Source organism: Vitis riparia, chromosome 4, assembly GCF_004353265.1.
Source record: "Vitis riparia cultivar Riparia Gloire de Montpellier isolate 1030 chromosome 4, EGFV_Vit.rip_1.0, whole genome shotgun sequence".
In the NCBI taxonomy this organism is placed as follows: Eukaryota; Viridiplantae; Streptophyta; class Magnoliopsida; order Vitales; family Vitaceae; genus Vitis; species Vitis riparia.
The window spans coordinates 16,965,066-16,985,788 of NC_048434.1; the positions used below are offsets into that span (position 1 = coordinate 16,965,066).

The following is a 20,723-nucleotide window of genomic DNA, read 5'->3' on the forward strand; positions in this document are numbered from 1 at the left end:
CTTCCTAGGTGTCTGCCATGGTTAGCTCCACTTTAGCTAACCTTGCTTCCATGTTAGCAACGACATCACGAGATTTATCCTTCCTACCCCTGCCCTGTGCAGTAGGCTCGGTCTTCGTCCCCTGGGTTTGCTCGCTTGTCTTTTCTATGTTGGAACCCGACATGCTTCCTTTACTATGCTCGCTTCGTAGTCGTGCTCTAATACAACTTGTCACGGACTTAGTCTTTTCCTAAGCTCGTGCAGCACTTAGACAAGTTAAGACACTTGATCTTGCTAAGTCAGTCTGACTCCCAATGCTTCACCTGCTAGGCTAAGATGCTTAACCTGCTAGGCTAAGATGCTCACAACTCGGAAGCTTTAGAAGGCGTAGTAGGCAACTCTTAAAGAATGGAAGCTTTTATTGCTCAAAGAAAGCTTTTACAAGTGCTTTGAGAACTCACTTGCTTGGTTGGTTAGGTTCTTGGGTGGTGTCTTGGCCAAATGAGACCCTCACCTATTTATAGACACCATTGGAACTCTCTAAAACCTTGGAGGGTTCCTTACAAATCAAAAAGATTCTAGAACACCCTACATAATTCTATATATAAACATATGTACAAGAATATACAAGAGATCTCTAAAATTCTCTAAAAAGTCTTAGACTCCTCTCATGTCTTCTCATAGTGTAGAGATGTATGGACATCTCTAGGCATTTTTAGAACCTTTCACACTATTCCCACCAATGGCTTAGTGTAGATGGCTTCAGGAGTCTCCAGAAGCTTCTCGGACTCTATATATACCCATGGGGAGGCTTATTTGAAGCATTCTGTGACAACATGCTCCTCAAAACTCTACTATTTGGTAAAAGAAAATGGGAGCAAAAGAATGGTCTTCTAAATAAAGGTCTACATAGTGGTATTCATAAATTAATAATTTTTTAAAAATGCAGAATTGTTTAGTGAGTAATAAATATTAATTAATATTATAATTTTATTTCCATTTCTATCCAAAAAAAATTAAAACATAAATTTATGTGAAAAAAATTGTAATAAAAATTTTTTTATTTGAGAATTTTATTTTAAAAATATTTTTATTAAATATAAGGATAGTTTCCATATTTTTATAAATTTTAATTGAATAAAAATATTAATATTTATTATTACTTATAACATTTCGCCCATTGCGGAGAGTTTTATCCCATCACTCAAAGTTTGTTCAAAGTGCACTAATAATATTCCAAAAAAAAAAAAACCTTTTATTAAATATAAGTTAAAGGAAGGCTTTCATAACATTTTTTTTTTTTTTTAGTTTTATATTAAATTATAGGGCAGTAAGTTAAGGGCTTGGTTCGATTAATGCCTAATTCAAGTCCAATATGATTTAAGAAATAATTAATTGGAACTCAACACTTAACCTAATTTCTCTAAGTTCGGATTTAGACTTGGGTTGATTAGATTAGACCTGGTTGGGTTGAATAATCTTAATTTTTTTAAAAATAATTTCTATATATTTATATCAAAATTTACATAATAAAATATTTCAACAACAATATAAAAGAAAATTTATATATTTTTTTAAAAATACAAAAGTATATGATATAGTAAAATTTTATATATTTTTAAAAAAATTTAAAACGAAAATGAATATTATTACATATAATGATACATATATATATATATATATATATAGAGAGAGAGAGAGAGAGAGAGAGAGAGAGAGAGAGAGAGAGAGAGAGAGAGAGAGAGAGAGAGAGAGAGAGAGAGAGAGAGAGAGAGAGAGAGAGAGTGTATTTGATAATATTTTTAAAGTTATCGAAAAAAAGTTCTTGGGGATATTTCATAAAAACGGTTTTCCATTGATTTTAAAACAAATTTATTTATCTGAGAAGAGATTTCATTGAATACTTCCCATATCTTCCTCTCTCATTCAAAATATCTGAATATTTAAAGAAATTTTTGACCAAAAATATTACATGCATTTAATAAAAAACCGATGACACGCGTCCAAAATGACTGCAATGAACAGCCAAAAAACCACTACATGTTTGTGGCCATTATCGTTCCCAACAGAGTTTAAATTATTAATTAATTAAAAATAAAGCATGTTGCTAAGTCAGCATTCCTCAATTAAGCTATACAACACCTTTTATTTATTTATTTATTTATTTTTAATTTTATGTATTGCAGGTTATAGCTACCACTACATGTTTGTGGCCATTATCGTTCCCAACAAGAATTAATTAAAAATAAAATAAAAAATTAACGTTGTGGGAAGGTGGGAGCCGCAGATTGCCATGGTCTCCGAAGAAAACCAGATGACAGAGATTTCCTTAAGAGCACAGCAGCCAATGGTTTTCTTCAGCACACAGCAGCCACCCATGACTCATGGTGCCTTTTATTTTATTTTATTTTGTTAATGGTAAATAAATAAATATTTTTTCTATGGGCATTATCTCTTGTCTTCAAGGTTTTCTTCAAGCACAGCCACCCATGGCGGCCATGGTGCCTTTTTTAAATAAATAAATAATTAATTAATTATTTTCCGCATCATTGTCTTTTTTTAACATTTTTTTCTTTTGATATTTGTGGAAGTTTTTTTTTTCCTTATACATGCAAATTTCATGTAGATTTAATTCTCATTGGTTTTAAATTTCATTAGTTTGTATTTTTTAAAATTAATTAGTATTTTTATATAAACTTATACTGTTGGCAAACTTTATATATATATATATATAAAGAAAACTATGAAAGAGCAAGTATAAATGATTGAATTAAAATTAGATAAATTTTAAAATGAGAGTATTTTTGTTAAAATGAGATAAAAAAAAAAAATGATGAATGAGTTTTCAATAACCCTTTTAATAACAAAAATTTGGTTTAAAAAATGGTTTAAATGTTTTGAGTTTGGAGATAATTTTTTATTTTTAGACTCTAGTAATGAAATAATTATCACTAAAAATTTTATTAGAAATTTGAAATAAATTTTATGAATTGTTTGACCATAATTTTAGGAAATAGTTTTAGAGATAATTTTGTATTTTTACTTTTATATATTTTTTCCCTTTTTCTTTACTTTTACTATTTTACTTCCCTTTTAAACTCCAAGTTTCACATTTATTTCACCTTTTTAATTTCTTTTTTAAAAATATTTTAATATTTTTCTATTTCTCTTTTTTATTAAAAAATTTTGAAAAATGAAAGCACAATAAACATATTATAGACTTTTATAGTTATATTTTTTTAATTTTAATTTTTATATTTTATAATTGAATAAGTTAAATTTTAAGTAAAAACAAATATTTTGTATAATTTAAATTTATTTTTGGCTTTATTTTTATTTTCCTATTATATTTTATTATTAATAATATGACATTTTAGTAATGTTGGTGAAAGTAGTTAATAAAAATTTCATTAAAATTTAATATTAATAACAGGATTTTAAAATGTAATTTTCATATATTTGAAAAAGGGCAATAACTATTTTTTTAGATATAAACAATGTTGGTGAAAGTTGAATTTTACGCATTTTATGGACCTTAGGCCCATTATTAGTCTTATCCGCCTCTAAAATATAATTGTCTCTAAAAGTTTTTTAAGTATTAGAAATATTAAAAGTGTTTTTTAGAATCACTATTAAATAAACTTTTAGATGATTAAGGTATAAACAATGAATAAGATTTAATACAAATTAGACTTAATATAAAGTAATTAGATTTAATATGAAGTAACGAGATTTAAATACATATGTAATACCTTTTTCGATGGAATCTATTGACTATAGTATTGAAGTGTCCACATACATGCACTAGCATAAATAAAGAAAAATATAAAAATTTTAACGTGGTTCAACGATTAAGGTGATCAATGTGATTCTCATATTCAGCAATCCACTAATCTACTAATCCACTAATCCACTAGTCAAAACAAATGAGAAGAATTACAATGATGAACCTCTCGAAAAACACATCTTTAATTACAGCGACATACTTTGAAAAAACCAAAACCCTAAACATAAAAGGGTTAAATATATAATACAGGGTAAACTCATAAATCATTATATAAAATTTTTTCTCCATGAGGCTACCCCCTTCAACCATGTGAGCTCATTTAGGAGCTCGACCCTCATGAGTTACTTAACCCCGACATCTCAAGTAAAACGTAGTAAAACTGATTTAGGCTTCACAAGCCAACAATGATATCATGTACATATTTTTAAGTTTTATTATTTATATCTAAAAATTTATTAATTTGTATCGTTATACCTCATTCTCATATATTTATATTTTATTAGACAATATGAATTCCTTGTTCCTTAAGTATCGGTATAACATAACATTTTCTATTGATATTTTAAATTATATAAATAAAAGAGTGGTGGAACAACTTTTTTACCAAGCAGCCCAAAATAATGTGATAATGACCAAAAGACAAAAATGGGCGGTTTGAAAGGGCAGCCAAACACATGTCAATTTCATATAAAGGGACAAAAAAGAGGGAGAGAGGAGAGAGGAAAGTATCCAAACACTCCCATGCAAAGACTAGGTCCAAAGAACCTTTGTTGAATTTTGAATTCTAGATTCCCTCCACCCCTTTTTCATGGAAATATCCAATTCCCAAAGGCTTATTCTACTCTCACTCATCCTTGACTTTGTCCTCTTTTTAATCCTATCCTCCCCCATCATAGCCCACCAATGTGTTCAATTTTTTTTTTTAATTAAATTATTGATATTTTAAATTTGGGACAAATGGGTATTTATAAGTATTTTTGTAATCATTAAAATATATTTATTTTTAAATAAATATCCTTTGAAAATGTTGACTAAATAAAAAGATATTTGATTTTTTTTAGAAAGTAAAAACAAGTTGATAATATTTCTGAGATTGACACCAAGATAAAGTTTGAATGAGATTCTATTTATTTTACTTTTAATTCTAGAAATATTAAAAGTTTTAACCAATTAATGTTAGATTTTAAATCAACTTTTATTATTAAAGGTAAATAATATGCCAAATATAAAAAAAAATTAAATTAAAGAATATATATTTAATTGAACTTGTAGTTTAAGAGCTCGTCTAGGAATGATTTTAGGAAACAATCGTGATCTTATTAAAAAAAATTTAAAGTATTAAAAAAATTAAAAATGTTTTTTTTTTAATGAATGTCTTAAGAATATTGTGGGAATCGCTGCCAAACAAAAATTAAGAATATTGTAAATGGGAATGGCTATTTGTGAATTTTAAATTAAAATAGATTCCCTACCAGAAAAAAAAAAGAAGAAAAAACCCTAAAAAAATAGGGGTGGCCCGGGTGGGGGAAGTGGCCACACTTTTTGGACTTTGAATTGAATGGGATTATAATTTTCCTAATTACTAAACCTATAAAAATCCAAAATACCAATCACCCAACGAAAACAGATTCCTGAATTCCCATAGAATTGTTTTCTCTCTCTAGATTTTTCTCCTTTTCTCTCTCTTAAACCCTACAAGCTTAAATCTCCCCCCATTCTGTGATTTTTTTTGCGTCTGCATTTTGGCTTTGGTGTCAAGAATTATACAAATTTTTCTCATCCTGCCATGGGGTTGATGTTGGAAAATGGCGTTGCAAACGACGCCGTTTATGTCCCTCCCTCCAACTTCTCCATGGTTGAAGAGAACATCTTCAGATCTGGCCTCCCCAGCCCCATCAATTTCCCCTTCCTCGAAACCCTGAATCTTCGATCCATCATGTGGGTATTTCTTATCCTATATATATATTTTTTATATTTTTTGGGGTGTTTGGTTGCCGAGAAAATGGGCGACAATGCAAGAAAAGGAAATATTTTGTTATGAATGTTATGGTGTTTTCTGCTTCTCTTTGTTCTTGTTTTGTTGCAGGTTTTACTAATGTGGTTCTATTTTGTTATTAATGTTATTATGTTTTCTGCTTCTTCTTGTTCTTGTTTTGTTGCAGTTTTTAGTAATGGGGTTCTAGGATTTGAATGTAGGAGATTTGGGCTTGGTTCGTGGATTTTCTCGGGAACCAAACGGAGTGTTTATTTGGCTCATGCTTATTTTTAAAGAAAAAGAATTTTTGGATTTTTTTTTCCCTTCTAAAGGTTTTATGGGCTGTTTGGTTACCGAGAAAATCGACGACAACGGAAGAAAATTGCGACTCTTGTTTTGCTTTTTCTTGTTTCCTATCTTTCTATATAAACCAGGTGGAAGATTACGGATTTGAATCAATGTCCTTTTTGAAGAAAACGAAAGAAAAGAAGTTCGGATTCTCATCCTTTTATGTTCTTTTACGTTTGATTTTCCTAACTTTTCTGGGGAGCCAAACGGAGGATTACAAATTTGAGTCTTTTTCTTTTCCTTTTTTGGCAAGAAAGTGAGAAAGAAAAAAAAAGTAGGAAGTTTTAGATTCTCATCTTTTATTTTCCATCTGTTGTCAAAACGAACAAAATAGAATCCAAAATTCAAAGTTTTCCATTCTTTTATTATTCAATTTTCCTACCTTTTCTCGGCTGCCAAGCAAAGGGTAATTCAAAATTTGATTACTGTTTACATCAATTTGAACATGATTGAAATGTGAATCAACTGATATATGACTTTGGGTTTGATTTGAATTGGAACAGATACTTGTGTCCTGAGCCATATCCGGAAGAAAACTGCAAATTTCTTCAATCTCAGAATATCCGCCTCTTCCAGTTTGGCATTGAAGGAAAGAAGGTATAATTTTTTTTTTTTTTTTTTTCACTTACAATCCTAATGAATATAAAAAATTATAGCAAAGACTGAATATTGATAGGGTGATTGTTATATTAAGAATGTAAGATATTTATAGAAACCAGGTTATTTCTAGAGGGCGGTATATTAAAGCATACTATCTGGAAAAAACGACTTATATCATTGGATCATAGGTAGGTTTTTCAACTTGAACAATCCTTTCATAAGCTGAAAATTTGAAGAAACTTATTTTCTTCCCGATTAAGTTTAGCCTATGTAGAGAGAACCCCTTTTAAGAAATCACTCTGGTATGTGATTTTGGGGAGAGTTTGGAGATTTTATCATAAAAAATAAGGTTTTAAGCATTTGATGTGATTGCCATATGAATGCATCATATTCTTAGTTTTCCTTGTTTTGGATTACTTTGACTACTTATGATTTGTGATTAAGATGATGATACATTGGGAAATATGGATGAGTTTTGTGATGGGCGATGTTGATGATCTGATGGATCTGATCATTAAATAGAAATACAGGAAACTCTACATGATGTGTGTTTTTAAACACGATGATTTTGTTAGATTGCATCGTTTGTTCTCTGCTCTTTGTTTTGTTAATTACAACATGAACATTTGCCATCTGCAGGAGCCTCCTGTGGCTATGTCCACGGATACCATCTCAGAGGCTTTGAAAGTCTTAATGGGTACTATGTTATAAACTGGCCATTCAGTTATTTAACTTTTGTAATGTTAGATTACACTTTTCTTCAGCATTATTATTTTTCTTTTTTATTGTTCTGATATTCGATTCTTTTGGTGTTTGCAGATGTGAGAAATCATCCCATTCTGATCCATTGCAAACGCGGAAAGGTATGTTGCAGATTCTGGGCCTTCACTTTATCAGCAATTAAATCTTTGTCTTCCTAGTTATTTTATTTTATTTTTTATTTTTTTTGAATATTAAACCTCATAGATTTCATGGGACTAATTATCGTCTCAAATTCCTCCCTTTGTTGATCAAGTTACGCATTGGTTTTCAAAAAGGGTGCCATCATGAATGAAAAAATCCTCTTCCCACATCATCTATATTTACTACTTTCATTCATTTTTTAAAGAAAAAAATAGAGCTTTCATTGGAATTCCACAAGAATGAATTGATGAAGGTTGTTGCAGCACAAAATAGTATCGTTCCATGTTATAATGCCATACCACTTCATCTATCTGACCATCATGGACTGTTAAAAAGAAACAGGAAGAACTAAGAACCCTGCAATTTCATTCTTACATTATTTGAATTCTTGTTTATATGATTGAATGATTTGCTCATTAGGTTCTGTACGTTTGAATTGCAGCACCGGACAGGCTGTCTTGTGGGTTGTTTGAGAAAATTGCAGAATTGGTGTTTGTCTTCTGTGGTTGAGGAGTACCAGCGCTTTGCAGGAGCAAAATCGAGGATCAACGATATGAAGTTCATCGAGACATATGACATATTAAGTATGAGGCAAAGCCTTTACAGCATCATCTACAGGTACCAAGGGTATGGGTCGAACAAGAGGAGGTTGCTTTACAGAGGAGAAGAGAATGTGCATAAGGCAAGGTTAGCCTCAATTTAGCAGGAGAAGAGGAAGATGGTGGTGGTACATTTCCTGGTTAGGGTTAGGTTACATTACATATAATACTTGTTCATTCATCTCTCTCCCCCCTTTAGAAGCAACCCTCTGTAACTGATATTCAACCCACAACTACCTACATTGTTTTTGGTTTTTGTCACTGGGTGGTTGTTCTAATTCCTTTTTAGGGTTTTTCATATTTGTGGTTGTTTCAGAAACCACATATTGTTACTGAGAAATGGTTCATTTTTTTTCTTTTCTTTTCTTTTTGATACCATATACAAGAAGAACAAGTTGAATAAAAAACTAGTTCAATCTTTCTCTCTCTGGTTTAAACATGGTGTTTTTTTTCTAGTTTCTCTTATTTAATTTTTGTATAGAAGGTTTGGAGTGATTATGCTTTTAATCTATAATATTTTTAAGAAAAATCGTTTAAATTTTGGAAACAAACTAAAAAAAATTTACTTTGATAGTTTATATATAAAAAGAGATCCTTTTGAAGAATCATTGAACTACCTTAAAGAAGTGATTCTCTCCATATTTTTAGAATCAAATTTGTCAATACCTAATTTCTATGAGGATTCAAATTCTTTGGGCTACCATGAAAGGAAAATTTCTAAACTTTTTGGGGCAACCATGGGAAGAAATTTATGATGGAATTCAATTTCTTTGGGGCAACCATAGGACAAGGAAAATTGCTAAATTTATTGGTCTAACCATGGGAAGAAATTTGTGATGAAATTCAAATTCTTTGTGGCAAGCATAGAAGGAAAATTGCTAAATTCTTTGGTGTAATCATAGGAAGAAATTTGTGATGAAGGAAAATTAAATGTAGCTTAGATGTGTGAACGCAAACTAATTCAAATCTAGTTATATAGGGGGTGAATTAGATATTGGTCTTCTTTTCAAAAATTAATTAAGAACAATTAATTAGCATATACAAATGTAAAAAGAATTGAGACGTATAAATGAGCCAAAAATTGCAAACTTCATTTATAATGTTTCGGCAATCAATCTATATCCACTCTCCTCAATGCTTCAATCTCAAGCTTTTTTGTGGTTCCAATAAACCTTCACAAATACTGAAGTAATTTATTTTATATGAAAAACACTTACCACAATAAAAAAAGAGAGGTAAGATTGACTTAATGGTACGCTTGAAGAATTATAGTTAGAAAAAGAAAGTATTTATTTATAAGAACTTTGAACAGGAGAAATAAGTTGGTAAATGTGGGAGAAAGTGGTAAAAAAATCTAATTCAATTAGTTGTTACAATCCTAATTTATATCAAATATTTACAAAGTAATTTAAAGAAAAAAATAAACTAATCCTATATTTAAAAAAAAAAATAAGGAAAAAATAAATTAATAATCCCTATAAAGTAAGACCATCTTTATAAATCAAGGATTATTCTTCCTAGTCTAATTTACAGCTATATGAACTTCCCTAATCTAATTTATAGTTATATACAATTACATAAGTATATACAAGAAACCCAAATATGAAAATTCAAATTTCTAATCCTCCTCTTCAAGCGGGTGAATAAATATTATTTATGCCCAACCCTTGCCTATAATTGCTTGAAATGTTGTGCTCATTAAACCTTTTGTTAAAACATTTGTAAGTGGTCTATCTAATGACACAAACAAAGTGCAAATTAACCTACTTTCTAACTTTTCTTATATGAAGTGTCTATCAACTTCAACATGCTTTATCCAGTCATGTTGAACCAGATTATAAGTAATGTTTATGGATGATTTGTTATAACAATACAACCTCATGGTCCTTCATATTTAATTTGTAGGCCCTTAAGATAAGAGATTATTTTCTAGAGATTCCTAATTTTGAGCTTTTTTTCATATTAATCTTCTTTCAAAATTTGATTGTTTTAAATTGAATTGTTCTTCCTATTTTGAAGTCATTGCCATTTTCATTTTTATCATGAATTGTCAATCCATTTTCAGTTGATCACATTCATTTCTTTTCTTCCCATTTAAGAATTAATTATTGAAAATAAGTCATCTTAGTGGATGATACCTAAAACCACTATATTACAATAACTTTTGTTGAAAGCCAATTTTTGATTGAGAAAAAGTTACTTTAGTGTAGTTGAATTATGTTATAAATTTGGTTTTGATATGATAAAAAACAAAAATCCATCAATCAAATTTCAGCTTTGGGTTCAAGTTTAGATCAAAATTTTCCAGGTATGTCAACAAATACAATGTAGATGAAAACTTTTTATGACAAATTAGATTAGATTCTAGATAGTGGGAGAGTTTTCTGAGACACTCTAGAGGTGTGATATATTTTAAAACCTAGGTAGACATACTGTTAATAAAATAGGATGATGTTAAAACAACCTCTTCCCATAAATAGTTTGGAACATGCACAGAAAACATTATGACATAAGCCACTTCAAGTAAATGTTTATTATTTTCTCTCATTAATTTCATTTTGTTGAGTATCATGACATATAGATTGATGTTGGATACCTTTTTCTTTCATAAAATTTCCTGAGCATTCCTTAAAATATTCTGTTCCATTATTAGAGTGAAGCATATCGAGTTTTGTTTGAAATTGATTTTCAGCCATACTATAAAAATCTTTGAACAATTTTTCCACTTTAGATTTTTCACTCATCAAATATACCTAACATAATTGAGTGTGATCATCTATAAAGATCACAAACTGTTTTTTTCTTAATGAAGTGGTAGCCTCTGAAGGACCCCAAACATCATTATGAAACAAATAAAATGGTTTTGAAACATGATAGGGTTTTGAGATATAAGTAACTTGATGGCTTTTTTATAAATGACAACTCTCACATTGAAGAAAATGAACAATCCAAAATTTTAAATAAAACATAAAATAAATGTGTAAGATTAGGAAAACTAGGATGTCCTAGTCTAAGATGCCAAAACATTATTTGTTCATGAACAGAAATTGAAGTAATATTGTTGAAACCTTGAGCTTTTTTTTTTTTTTATTACCGAAGAGGTTGTCATCAAAATAGTAAAGACCGTCTATCATCTTAGTACCACCAATCATCCTCCTTGAGCTCTAGTCCTAAAATTCGCAATGAGAATCAAAGAAAGAAAGTATTAGAATATTTGGATAACCTACTCATAGACAAAAGATTATAGGCAAGTTTAGGGGCATGGAGAATAGATTTAAGATCTATATTCTTTGAGATTTTTCTTAAGCCTTTTCCTGCAATAGATGAGAAATTGAACTTCAACAGTTTAAGAAGATCCATTTGCTCTTTATTGAAGAAGTCATCTTAGCTTAATTTATAGAAGGAAATACACAATTAGGTTTGTCACTAGGTTTGTTGTTTTTTCAATTTATTGGTTTTCCATGAATCTTTTGGTAAGCGTCCTAAGTATGATGAGGTTTGTTGCAATAGTCATACCACACTTGAGATCTGTCATTTGTTCTATATTGATTACAAATGGTCTTGCCAGCATTTGCATCGGAAGTAGCCAATGATGAGTTCTTAATAGATACACCAACATACTTTTCTCTAAGCTTGTAAGTAAAAAGGATGAAAGATTTCAAAATTATGAAAGAATAGGGAAATTCATTGATTGATAAAGGAGTCTTTTGCAATTTCAAATGGTAGTAGCCATTGATGGAGCTTTGAAGCTCCAATCGATTGAGCGCTAGCCTACTGGTAGCTCAATCGATCAAAGTTGTTTGCTTCCCAATGGTTACCTATTATATTTTGTACCTTCAACAACTAGTTGAGTGGTTTACTACCTGATTGATTGGTAGAGTATAAAAAATGCTTAATGACCATTTTCTCGTTGAAACTCTTATATAATGCTTCACCACTTTATTTATTGCTAAGAGAACTATTCCAAATCATTGTTCATAATTCTTTGAGCCTTTGAAAGTATTTTTGTGTTCCTTTGTCCAAGAAACTTGTATAATCCTTTCGTGTACCATTTAATTATAGTTTTTTTGTATCTTTTAGCCAAAATTTCAAACTATGAGAGTTTTATACTTTTGCATCTTTGGTAAACCTTGTGAGGATTTGTTTAAGTGCAGTTAATGATCACTGGAGTGGAATTGTTAAAGACCCATTGGAGTCGAAGAATCCAATTGTAAGAATTTGAAGACTTTGGTTTGAAAACTTTATTGATATAGAGAAACCTCAAATTTGGGATTGAAATTAAAGGAAAGTGGAAGTAAGAAAGTTTGCCAAACCACTATAAATGAGTTTACATCTTTCTCGCTTCCTCTCTTCCTTATTTTCTTGTGAATTGTATACTCGTTATTTACATTAAATTTGTTAAAAATTTGTCACACATATAATTGATTCCCTTTTTGACTAATTACTTTCGATTGGATTAGCAAGACTTCATAGAATAAGTCTAAATATGAAGAGTATCTCACCTCTTTATCTCTTCTCTTAGTATATATCTATTAAATCCTCTTATTGCTTATAAATAACTTGACCGATTGAGAGGGTTTGGTCAAATTGAACTTCCTACTCACTTGGGGAGAAAGGTCATGAACAAAAGTAAACCCACCATTTTTCAATTAAAATTCGTTAAACCTACCTCTAACACAACCCCACTTTAGATTCAAGTTACTTGTGGAAATCAACCTTATTTCTCGAAATTTGGATTAGATTCGGGTATTCATATTGAATAAGTTATGTATTAAAACCAAGTTGATAAATTTGATATTTTTGTTTTAGAAAATTCATAAAATAAAAAAATTATTATATTGGATAATATATTTATAAATATTACAAAATACTAAACTTGCTTTTAAGTTAAATTGAAGTTGTTCGAACTTTAGCCTGAACCAACGTCATTTGAATTTAAGAAGCCTCGATTGCATTTGTGTACAAGAAAATGAAAAATAATTTTAGAGAAGAGATTTAATGAATTTTTATTTACTTTTTTCTTTTCTTACAAATTTTTCAATATCCACATGAAGATTAGTAAAGTTTCTAACAAATGAATTAAATTCATTTTTCTCGTGATTGAAAAGTGTCCATTTAAAAAATTTTAGCCACATCATCGATCTCAAATAGCACAAAAAATAATATATTTTCAAAAATAAAATTAAATAAAATAATTTCACAAGCTTTATAAAACCTAAACATTAAAAATTAGTGCAAATAATTAGGGATGACAAGAAAGGTAGTTTTCTCTTCCCCTAATTAGAAGGATTTGAAATTTAAATAATTGGATTAAAGATAAATTTGAGATTTTTTTTTTTTTAAATGCAAGATAGGTTTTGGGTGAGTTCGGGTATTACCCCGTCTCATCCTGATTATATATAAAATTAATTTAAAAAATTAAATGAAATTAATTTTTATTTTTTTATTTTTAATATATAAGAATAATAGTAATAATAAAAAAATAATTTTTAATAAAATAAATTATAAATAATTATAATATTTTAATAATTTTTAAATATATTTATTTAAATGTAATTAAATTTTTCAAAAATAATTTTTTAAAAAAATTAAAATTTTTTCAAGAATCAAAACAAAGTTAAACGCGTTAGGAATGAAAAAATTTCATACTCGCGACGACTCGTCTAAGTCCGTTGCATTGCTATCCCTCCAAATGATTTTAATAAAAATAATTTTTCATATATATATATATATATATAATATCCAAAAAATTGAAGCAATCAACGAGTGACACGCCATCAATCATACTCTATATAGATCTTCCCACCCATCGCCGCACCCTCTCCGAAGAAAACCTAGGGTTTGGGTTTGGGTTCGGGTTCCCCTCTGATATCGATCAGCCACCGACCGCCGACCGCCGACCTCCGAGCATGACCGGAAAAGCGAAACCAAAGAAGCACACGGCGAAGGAGATCGCCGCTAAGGTCGACGCCGCCACCACCAACCGTGGCGGAGGCAAGGCCGGCCAAGCAGACCGCTCCGGCCTCGACAAGGGCGGCCACGCTAAGCTCGAGTGCCCTCTCTGCAAAATCACCGCTCCCGACCTCAAATCGATGCAAATCCACCACGAAGCTCGCCATCCTAAGGTCCCTTTCGACGAGGCCAAGCTCTCCAATCTCCATGCCAGCTCCGTCCCCGAATCGTCTAAGCCTCGCCCTGGGGTTCGTGGCAGCTTCAAGAAGTAATTCTTGCTTCTCTGATTTCGAACTTTTTTTTCCTGTTCGATGTTGTGTCCTGTGGCTTATCGATATGGGTGATGGTGATTAGGATCTATGAGATGTGATGAAGCGTTGTTATGGTGTGTATATTAGACGTGGTGATGATCCTTTAGGTGGGAATAGTGTGGTGTTATGGATCATATGAATAATGATAATATGAGTGCTTTAGCTCCGCAAATTTTATTTTTTTGTTCTGTTGATGGTTAAGAAAAGGTTGTGGGATTGTTCTTGTTGATGAGCAAAAGATCTGGTTGATAGGTTTGTGTTTAGGGCTTGGGATTCCTTTAGTTTGATGTTTCGATTTCTGGAAATCGTAGAGGAGGACGGGAGGGGATGTAGGAGGCCCTTCCGCAGTTGAATGTTCTGGAGTGGTGAATGCAGAGGACGGGTTTCTGAACTAGAGGCTTTTTCTAATTCAAGGAAAATCAGAATCCATCTTTGCAGTGTTTCCTGTTAGCTAGAGGGTTGTTTTGAATAAGAGCCAACTAGGGTAGAAAAGGCACTAGCTAATCTGACCTTGGTAGGAAAATCAACCACAACAAAAAGATGTGTGGAACCTCCAGTTTGATTTGGCTGAAAAATGTCTTGGTTATTTAAAAAGTTGCAACTCTTAACTTCTCTAACCAAGTCTCTCAAACTGTGAAACCATCTCATATGCTCAATAGTAAAGCAGGTCAAGCATGCCACTTAGGTACATCAAGCCCTTTTGAGTTCTTCGAGCTTCGCGCTTGATGTGGGGAGGTATAACGTATATCAGTGTTGTATTCCTATGCCCTTGGAAAGGCAGGAGATGTATTTATCTCAGTAAGGATGGGCTTAGGCCCTTGCCCCTTCCAAGGGGTTGCCCTGTTCATGAGAGTGGGAAGGAACTGGTAAAGTCAACTAATAAATGTTGGGGAGAAACCAACCATTGCTCAATTAACATGTTGAGGTGACTCGTTCATTTGCATTTTAAGCAAGGTGAAATGCTTCCATCGTGAGATGTATGGGAGAATTTTATTTGGCGTTCACCATAGGACATCCAAACAATCCCACTAGGTTGTCACATGTCCTAGTATGGGAAAGAAAGCAAAAGATCATGACACATGATGCTCCATCAATGGCTTTTTATGAATTGCAACTACTAATGATAGGCATTTTTGGAGGTGCATCTATGTGCCACTTGGCCTTTACATCATAATGGATACATGTCAAAAAATTGTAGGTCTAAGTGTCACTATGAAATTGAACGCCGATATTTAGCTCCTTTCTTTGTGTGGCTTATGTTAGCAAGGTGGCATGATATGATATAGGTTGGTGCATATGCCCCTCTTACTAGCATAGACTTTACATGCTTTGTGGGCTACATGTGTTCTACAGAATATATATTCAATAGGAGCATGTGTTAGCACTTTTTTTTTATGCCTATCAAAATTTTTTTGTACTAACGTGCTCCTAAAAAATATATATACAGTAGAACACATGAATGCGCTTCCAGAGGCCATGTCATTAGTAGCCCCACTTCACATGGGATTACTAATGAGCTCCACATGTCATTTCATCTTTATGTGGCTCTAATAGCCATGACCTCTTTCTGTCCTACTAGGACATGGTGCCAACCTGGAAGTGGATGCTTATTTCTTGTGTAAAAGCTTGGACTTCTTGGATGTCCATGTCAAGGGAAGTTTTCCTATCCATTTCAGGATGTAGGCATTCACCTTGCTCATAGGTACATTATGAGTGAGGTGAATGCTCTATCATGTTGTAAATCCACTTGCCTCGACATGTGTCCCCCAGACATTGTTTACCCTCCTCTTCTCTCAAATCAGTGAAGATGGTTTTGAAATGCATATGGTATATTCCTACTTTTTGTGAGCCTCTTGTAAAGCCAAAGGCTCCATGTCAATCCCAAGGTTTTGGAAGTTGAAAGGTTAGTCCCCTCATAGAAGTCCATGCAGTATAGGACCTTTTGAACCTTGCCTTCAACTAGCTCAATAATATTAATGGTAGGGTGCTGTCTAGAAAGCATGTTCAATGATGATTCATGGAGATAGAGCTGCTTTCGGAGTTTTGGAGATTGATCGTTGAGAAATAAGCTACCTTTCACTGACTCCATTAGAGGGCATAACTGAGATAGAGGGTCATCCTTTTCATATTGGAGAAGTGGAGTTATGATTCCTTGTGCATTCAGAAGCTCAGGTGACATAAATGAGAGAAATCCATGGAGATATTAGGGGGGCCATAAATTGTACTTCTAACTTGTTAGTAATGAATTTTTGTTTTGCATGTGTATATATGTATATAGGGTCAACTACTAGTAGACCTGGATAATGGAGCTTTATGAATTGTGCTGCTTGATGAATTGACCATGTTTCGAATGAGTTCAAGTGTCATGCTAATTACATGTGTGGTGATCATATATTAGTTCATGTGGTGTGCCAAAACAATATACCTACAGAGTCCAATGTCATTTTGTCCTTCCACTTTCTTTTCTTTTTCCCCTCCAAATAAAAAGTTGGGGACAAATGGGAATTGGAGAGAGAGAATGATTTTGTATGGCAACATGTTAAATTGTTGAATGTACATGTGGAGTATTGAAGCTCAAGTGATATGAAGTGACATAGGTTTTATTTGAATGATAATGAACTTGAAAATTTAGAACTTCAAATGAAGCCATACTCGCATGACCACCAGAAGATAATACAGATATTCTTACTTGGGCAGAACTTGAACTTGAACTTGGAACTTAAGATTATAGTTAAAGTTTAGTTCATTTTGTGGGTTTTATAATGAGTACATCATTTGAATATTATGTTTTATTAATTTAATTTCATCAAAACTCTAGTTCTCAACATTTACCTGTTTAGTGGATTTTATGAGCACAGATACACTGCCGGGAGCCAGCCTATATAGCCTTTGACGGTATCTTGAAGACTCTAATCAGGGAATCATTGATGGGTTGTCTGGTTGACATGTGACTGTGATCACCCCACAAGGAATTCTCATGTAGTTGAAGTTGATTCTGGTGATGTGGTGTGTTTGAGAAATGGAAATAATGACCCGAAGGTTTATCAGTATGTTGTTGGCCTATCAGGGAAAAACAAAATATCAGAATGTAGTTGATGAAATCATGGATTTGGCAATGCTAGTTAATATATTGTTTTTGTTGTGCATAATACAGTAAGGATAATTGTGTCAGCAGCTAGTTTTATTAATTGGGGCCAATTTCCCTTGACTGAACCTGGATACGGGGAACATAGGAGAAATACAGATTGTGATAACTAGGAAGTTGTTTGGTCATTTGGGGTGTGGTTGTGGCTAACCTAACCTATCCTGCATTTTTCCGGAAGGCAGGCTTCAAATTTTGTAGGTCTTCGGTGAGGTACTTTGCATGAAGACTCGTGAACTTTGTTGGGTTGGCAGTCCTGGTCGTAGGTCACACAGGGCGATGTTCCAGGGAGAGACTTATGCCATGTTTGGTTCTTGGAGAATTTGAGGGGGAAAAAAAAAGAAGGAAAATAAAAAATAGATTTAGAATTAATAAATTATTTTTATTTATCATTTTAAACTTATTTTAATTATTTTAATTCATCGATATAAAGATAAAACAATTTAAAAATGTATAAGTTTTTAACTGGTTTTAAGTATATTTGATTTGCTTTGAATTTTTTTATAAAATAATCAAATATGAGAAAATTATTGTTGTTTAACATTTATTTTCTTTCTTTATCATTTTTTGAGAACCAAACATGCATCTCAGATGGTCGGTGGAATGTTTTATAGGAGTTGCAATTCATTAAATTTTGGTGTAGCTTTGTGTTTAACTACTGACATAATTGCACATCTGGGGGAAGATACGCAAAATGCCTAGACATGTCCAAAGTAGGCTGTTGCTGCTGATGTTTAGCGGCAGATTTTTAGGGTTTGTTTGATAATTATTTTTTAGAATAGTTTTGGAAAATAATTTTTAAGAACAATTTTTGAAAAATGTTTTTATTATTTTTTTATTTTATGTTTTATACAATAAAAGTTTATTTGAAAATTTAAAATATTTTTAATATATTTTAAAATAATTTTTATGTATAATATTTTATTTTTAATTATATTATCTATATATATATATATATATATAATTATTTTTTAAAATAGTTGTTAAAATATAAATAAAAACAATTAAAACATGTTATCTGTGAACACTCGATATGTGTTTTTGTGCTTTAGATGTTAAGGATGATGAATATTGTTAGTGGGTTAAAGGTTGTTTATTTGTTTGTTTAGGATGATGAATTCAATGTCAGACTTTTGTCATGGAAAACATGAAAGAAAGATTTAAGAAAACTATTTTTAGAAATCGTTTTTAAAGAATTATTTTTGAAAACTTTTCCAAATAGGTGCTTAGGATGTGGGCTGTTTTTATGGGTCGAGATGCTTTTAAGAGATTTGGTGCATTTAGAGATCATTTTTTTTTCCTAATCAAATTAGAAAAAACATCACAAGTTTTGAAGTCTTGAACAGCATTTCTGTTTTAATAATTATATACTATATGGGTATATTTTAGTGTTCATCTTAATAAATCTTTTGAATGGGCCCACAGGGATCAAGCTTCATTGTCTTCCAATGCTTTTTTTAAAAATATAATTTTTATTTTAGAAAAAAATAATCCAAAAGGGCCAGGTGCAGATCATAAGGATCCTAAAGGGTTACATCGATTGAAATTCTTTTAAAGGATGAAATAAAATAATATAAAGTCCCCAAAAGGTCATTTGCATTATTGATGGCTTATAATTAAAATGAGAATAGAGCAAAAACTTTTTCTATGCCCATCCTTCTTGATTGTTGAATGCCAATTACATACAAATTCTTGCCCTAAATCCAATGGTTGGAAACTTTGGGAGGGTAGATGAATTCTATAGAGTTTCTACCTTGTAAAACTTTGGAATCTTTCGAGGTAAATGATAAATTAAGGTTATGTTTAGTTCTGTGTGAATGATTTTAACTTTACATTAAAATCAAATATAATTAAAATTAGTTAAAATTTTATATATTTTTAAATGATACATATTTACATAAAATAAAATAAATTTTAAATATCATATAAAGATAATTTATTTACTTTAAATGCATTTATTATTTTCCTTTACCTTTTATTTTCCTATAATTTTTTTCTTTTACATTTTCCTTTAAATTTTTTGGAACCAAATATAACCTAAAAAAAATGTCAAAAAGAAAAATGAGAAACAAATTTCAAGAGGCATGGGATAAAAATTTATTATATTTAACCCTAATTTTCATTTGTCTTCCTTTTATTATATTTAAACCTATTTTTCATTGTCTCTTTTCATTCTTTTCCTTCTACTTTCTTCCAAAAATTTCAAATTGGACGCTTAAGACAACTTGTAATTTCAATACTTTCCTTCCATTATTATTTTTTTTTAAATCTTTATCTTTTTTATTTTTCATTTTAAAATATAACTTTCCCATCCTAATGCAATAAGATCAACCAAGTTAACCTTGATCCAAAGAGATTAAAAGTAAAGTAAAAGGGAATGAGCCCATAAGAAGAGAAAATTAATAAAAAATAAAAAATAAAAAAGCCTTAATAATATGTTCAATTTTTGTTAATCTCGGTATGTTTGAAACTTTAGAATAAGAAATGCGAACGAAAAATTAATTTCATTTTCCATAAGCTATAACATTTAGATTCGCTCTTGTTAGAAATTTGATTTATCTTTTTTATATAATCATGTGTTTAATTAACTTGGTTCCTCTATTTTATATATTAATGTTTAGGAATGAGCATTTTCAAAATTATTCTTCAATAATAAAATTATCAAAGCATGTGGAACAATATTGAGGATGCATATGTTTCATCTAAGCATAAAATAATAATAATTAATATGTGAAGAAAAAAATAATTATTGGAAAATATGATTAAGAGAGAATTAAGACCTATTTGAGAATTGTTTTTTAGAACAATTTTTTGTTCTCCAAAACAAAAAATAAAGAAAACACGTTTGACAACAAAAAAAATATTTTCTATTTTCTATTATTAATATATATATATATATATATATAGATATATATTCAGATAATATCTTTTAATTATTTTATGTTGTTTTCACTTGTTTTTTAAGAATTATTTTAAGAAATAATTATACAAATATAGAATAATTAAAAATAAAACACTAGATATAAAAATTATTTTTAAAACATATTTAAAATATTAAAAACAAATTAAAAATATTTTAGGTTTTCAAATAAACTTTTGTTTTACAAAAATCAGAGAACATTTTTCA

General features: G+C 30.6%; 2 protein-coding genes across 3 annotated transcripts; both read left to right on the forward strand.

Moving 5' to 3' along the window:
- Window positions 1-5,377: 5,377 nt before the first annotated feature.
- Window positions 5,378-8,609, forward strand: LOC117912307 (tyrosine-protein phosphatase DSP3-like). The gene is made up of 5 exons (XM_034826845.1): window positions 5,378-5,704; window positions 6,593-6,686; window positions 7,329-7,386; window positions 7,509-7,552; window positions 8,035-8,609. Exons 1-5 carry the CDS (start codon window positions 5,553-5,555, stop codon window positions 8,293-8,295), a joined length of 609 nt encoding a protein of 202 aa, XP_034682736.1. The 5' UTR covers window positions 5,378-5,552; the 3' UTR covers window positions 8,296-8,609.
- A 5,397-nt stretch (window positions 8,610-14,006) lies between these two features.
- Window positions 14,007-17,605, forward strand: LOC117912867 (protein METHYLENE BLUE SENSITIVITY 1-like). 2 transcript variants are annotated; one of them, XM_034827632.1, is made up of 2 exons: window positions 14,007-14,411; window positions 17,295-17,605. In XM_034827632.1, exons 1-2 carry the CDS (start codon window positions 14,101-14,103, stop codon window positions 17,338-17,340), a joined length of 357 nt encoding a protein of 118 aa, XP_034683523.1. In that variant the 5' UTR covers window positions 14,007-14,100; the 3' UTR covers window positions 17,341-17,605. The 2 variants fall into 2 exon arrangements, with proteins under 2 accessions (XP_034683523.1, XP_034683524.1); XM_034827633.1 differs by having other exon boundaries at window positions 14,010-14,411; window positions 17,313-17,605.
- The last annotated feature ends 3,118 nt before the right edge of the window (window positions 17,606-20,723 follow it).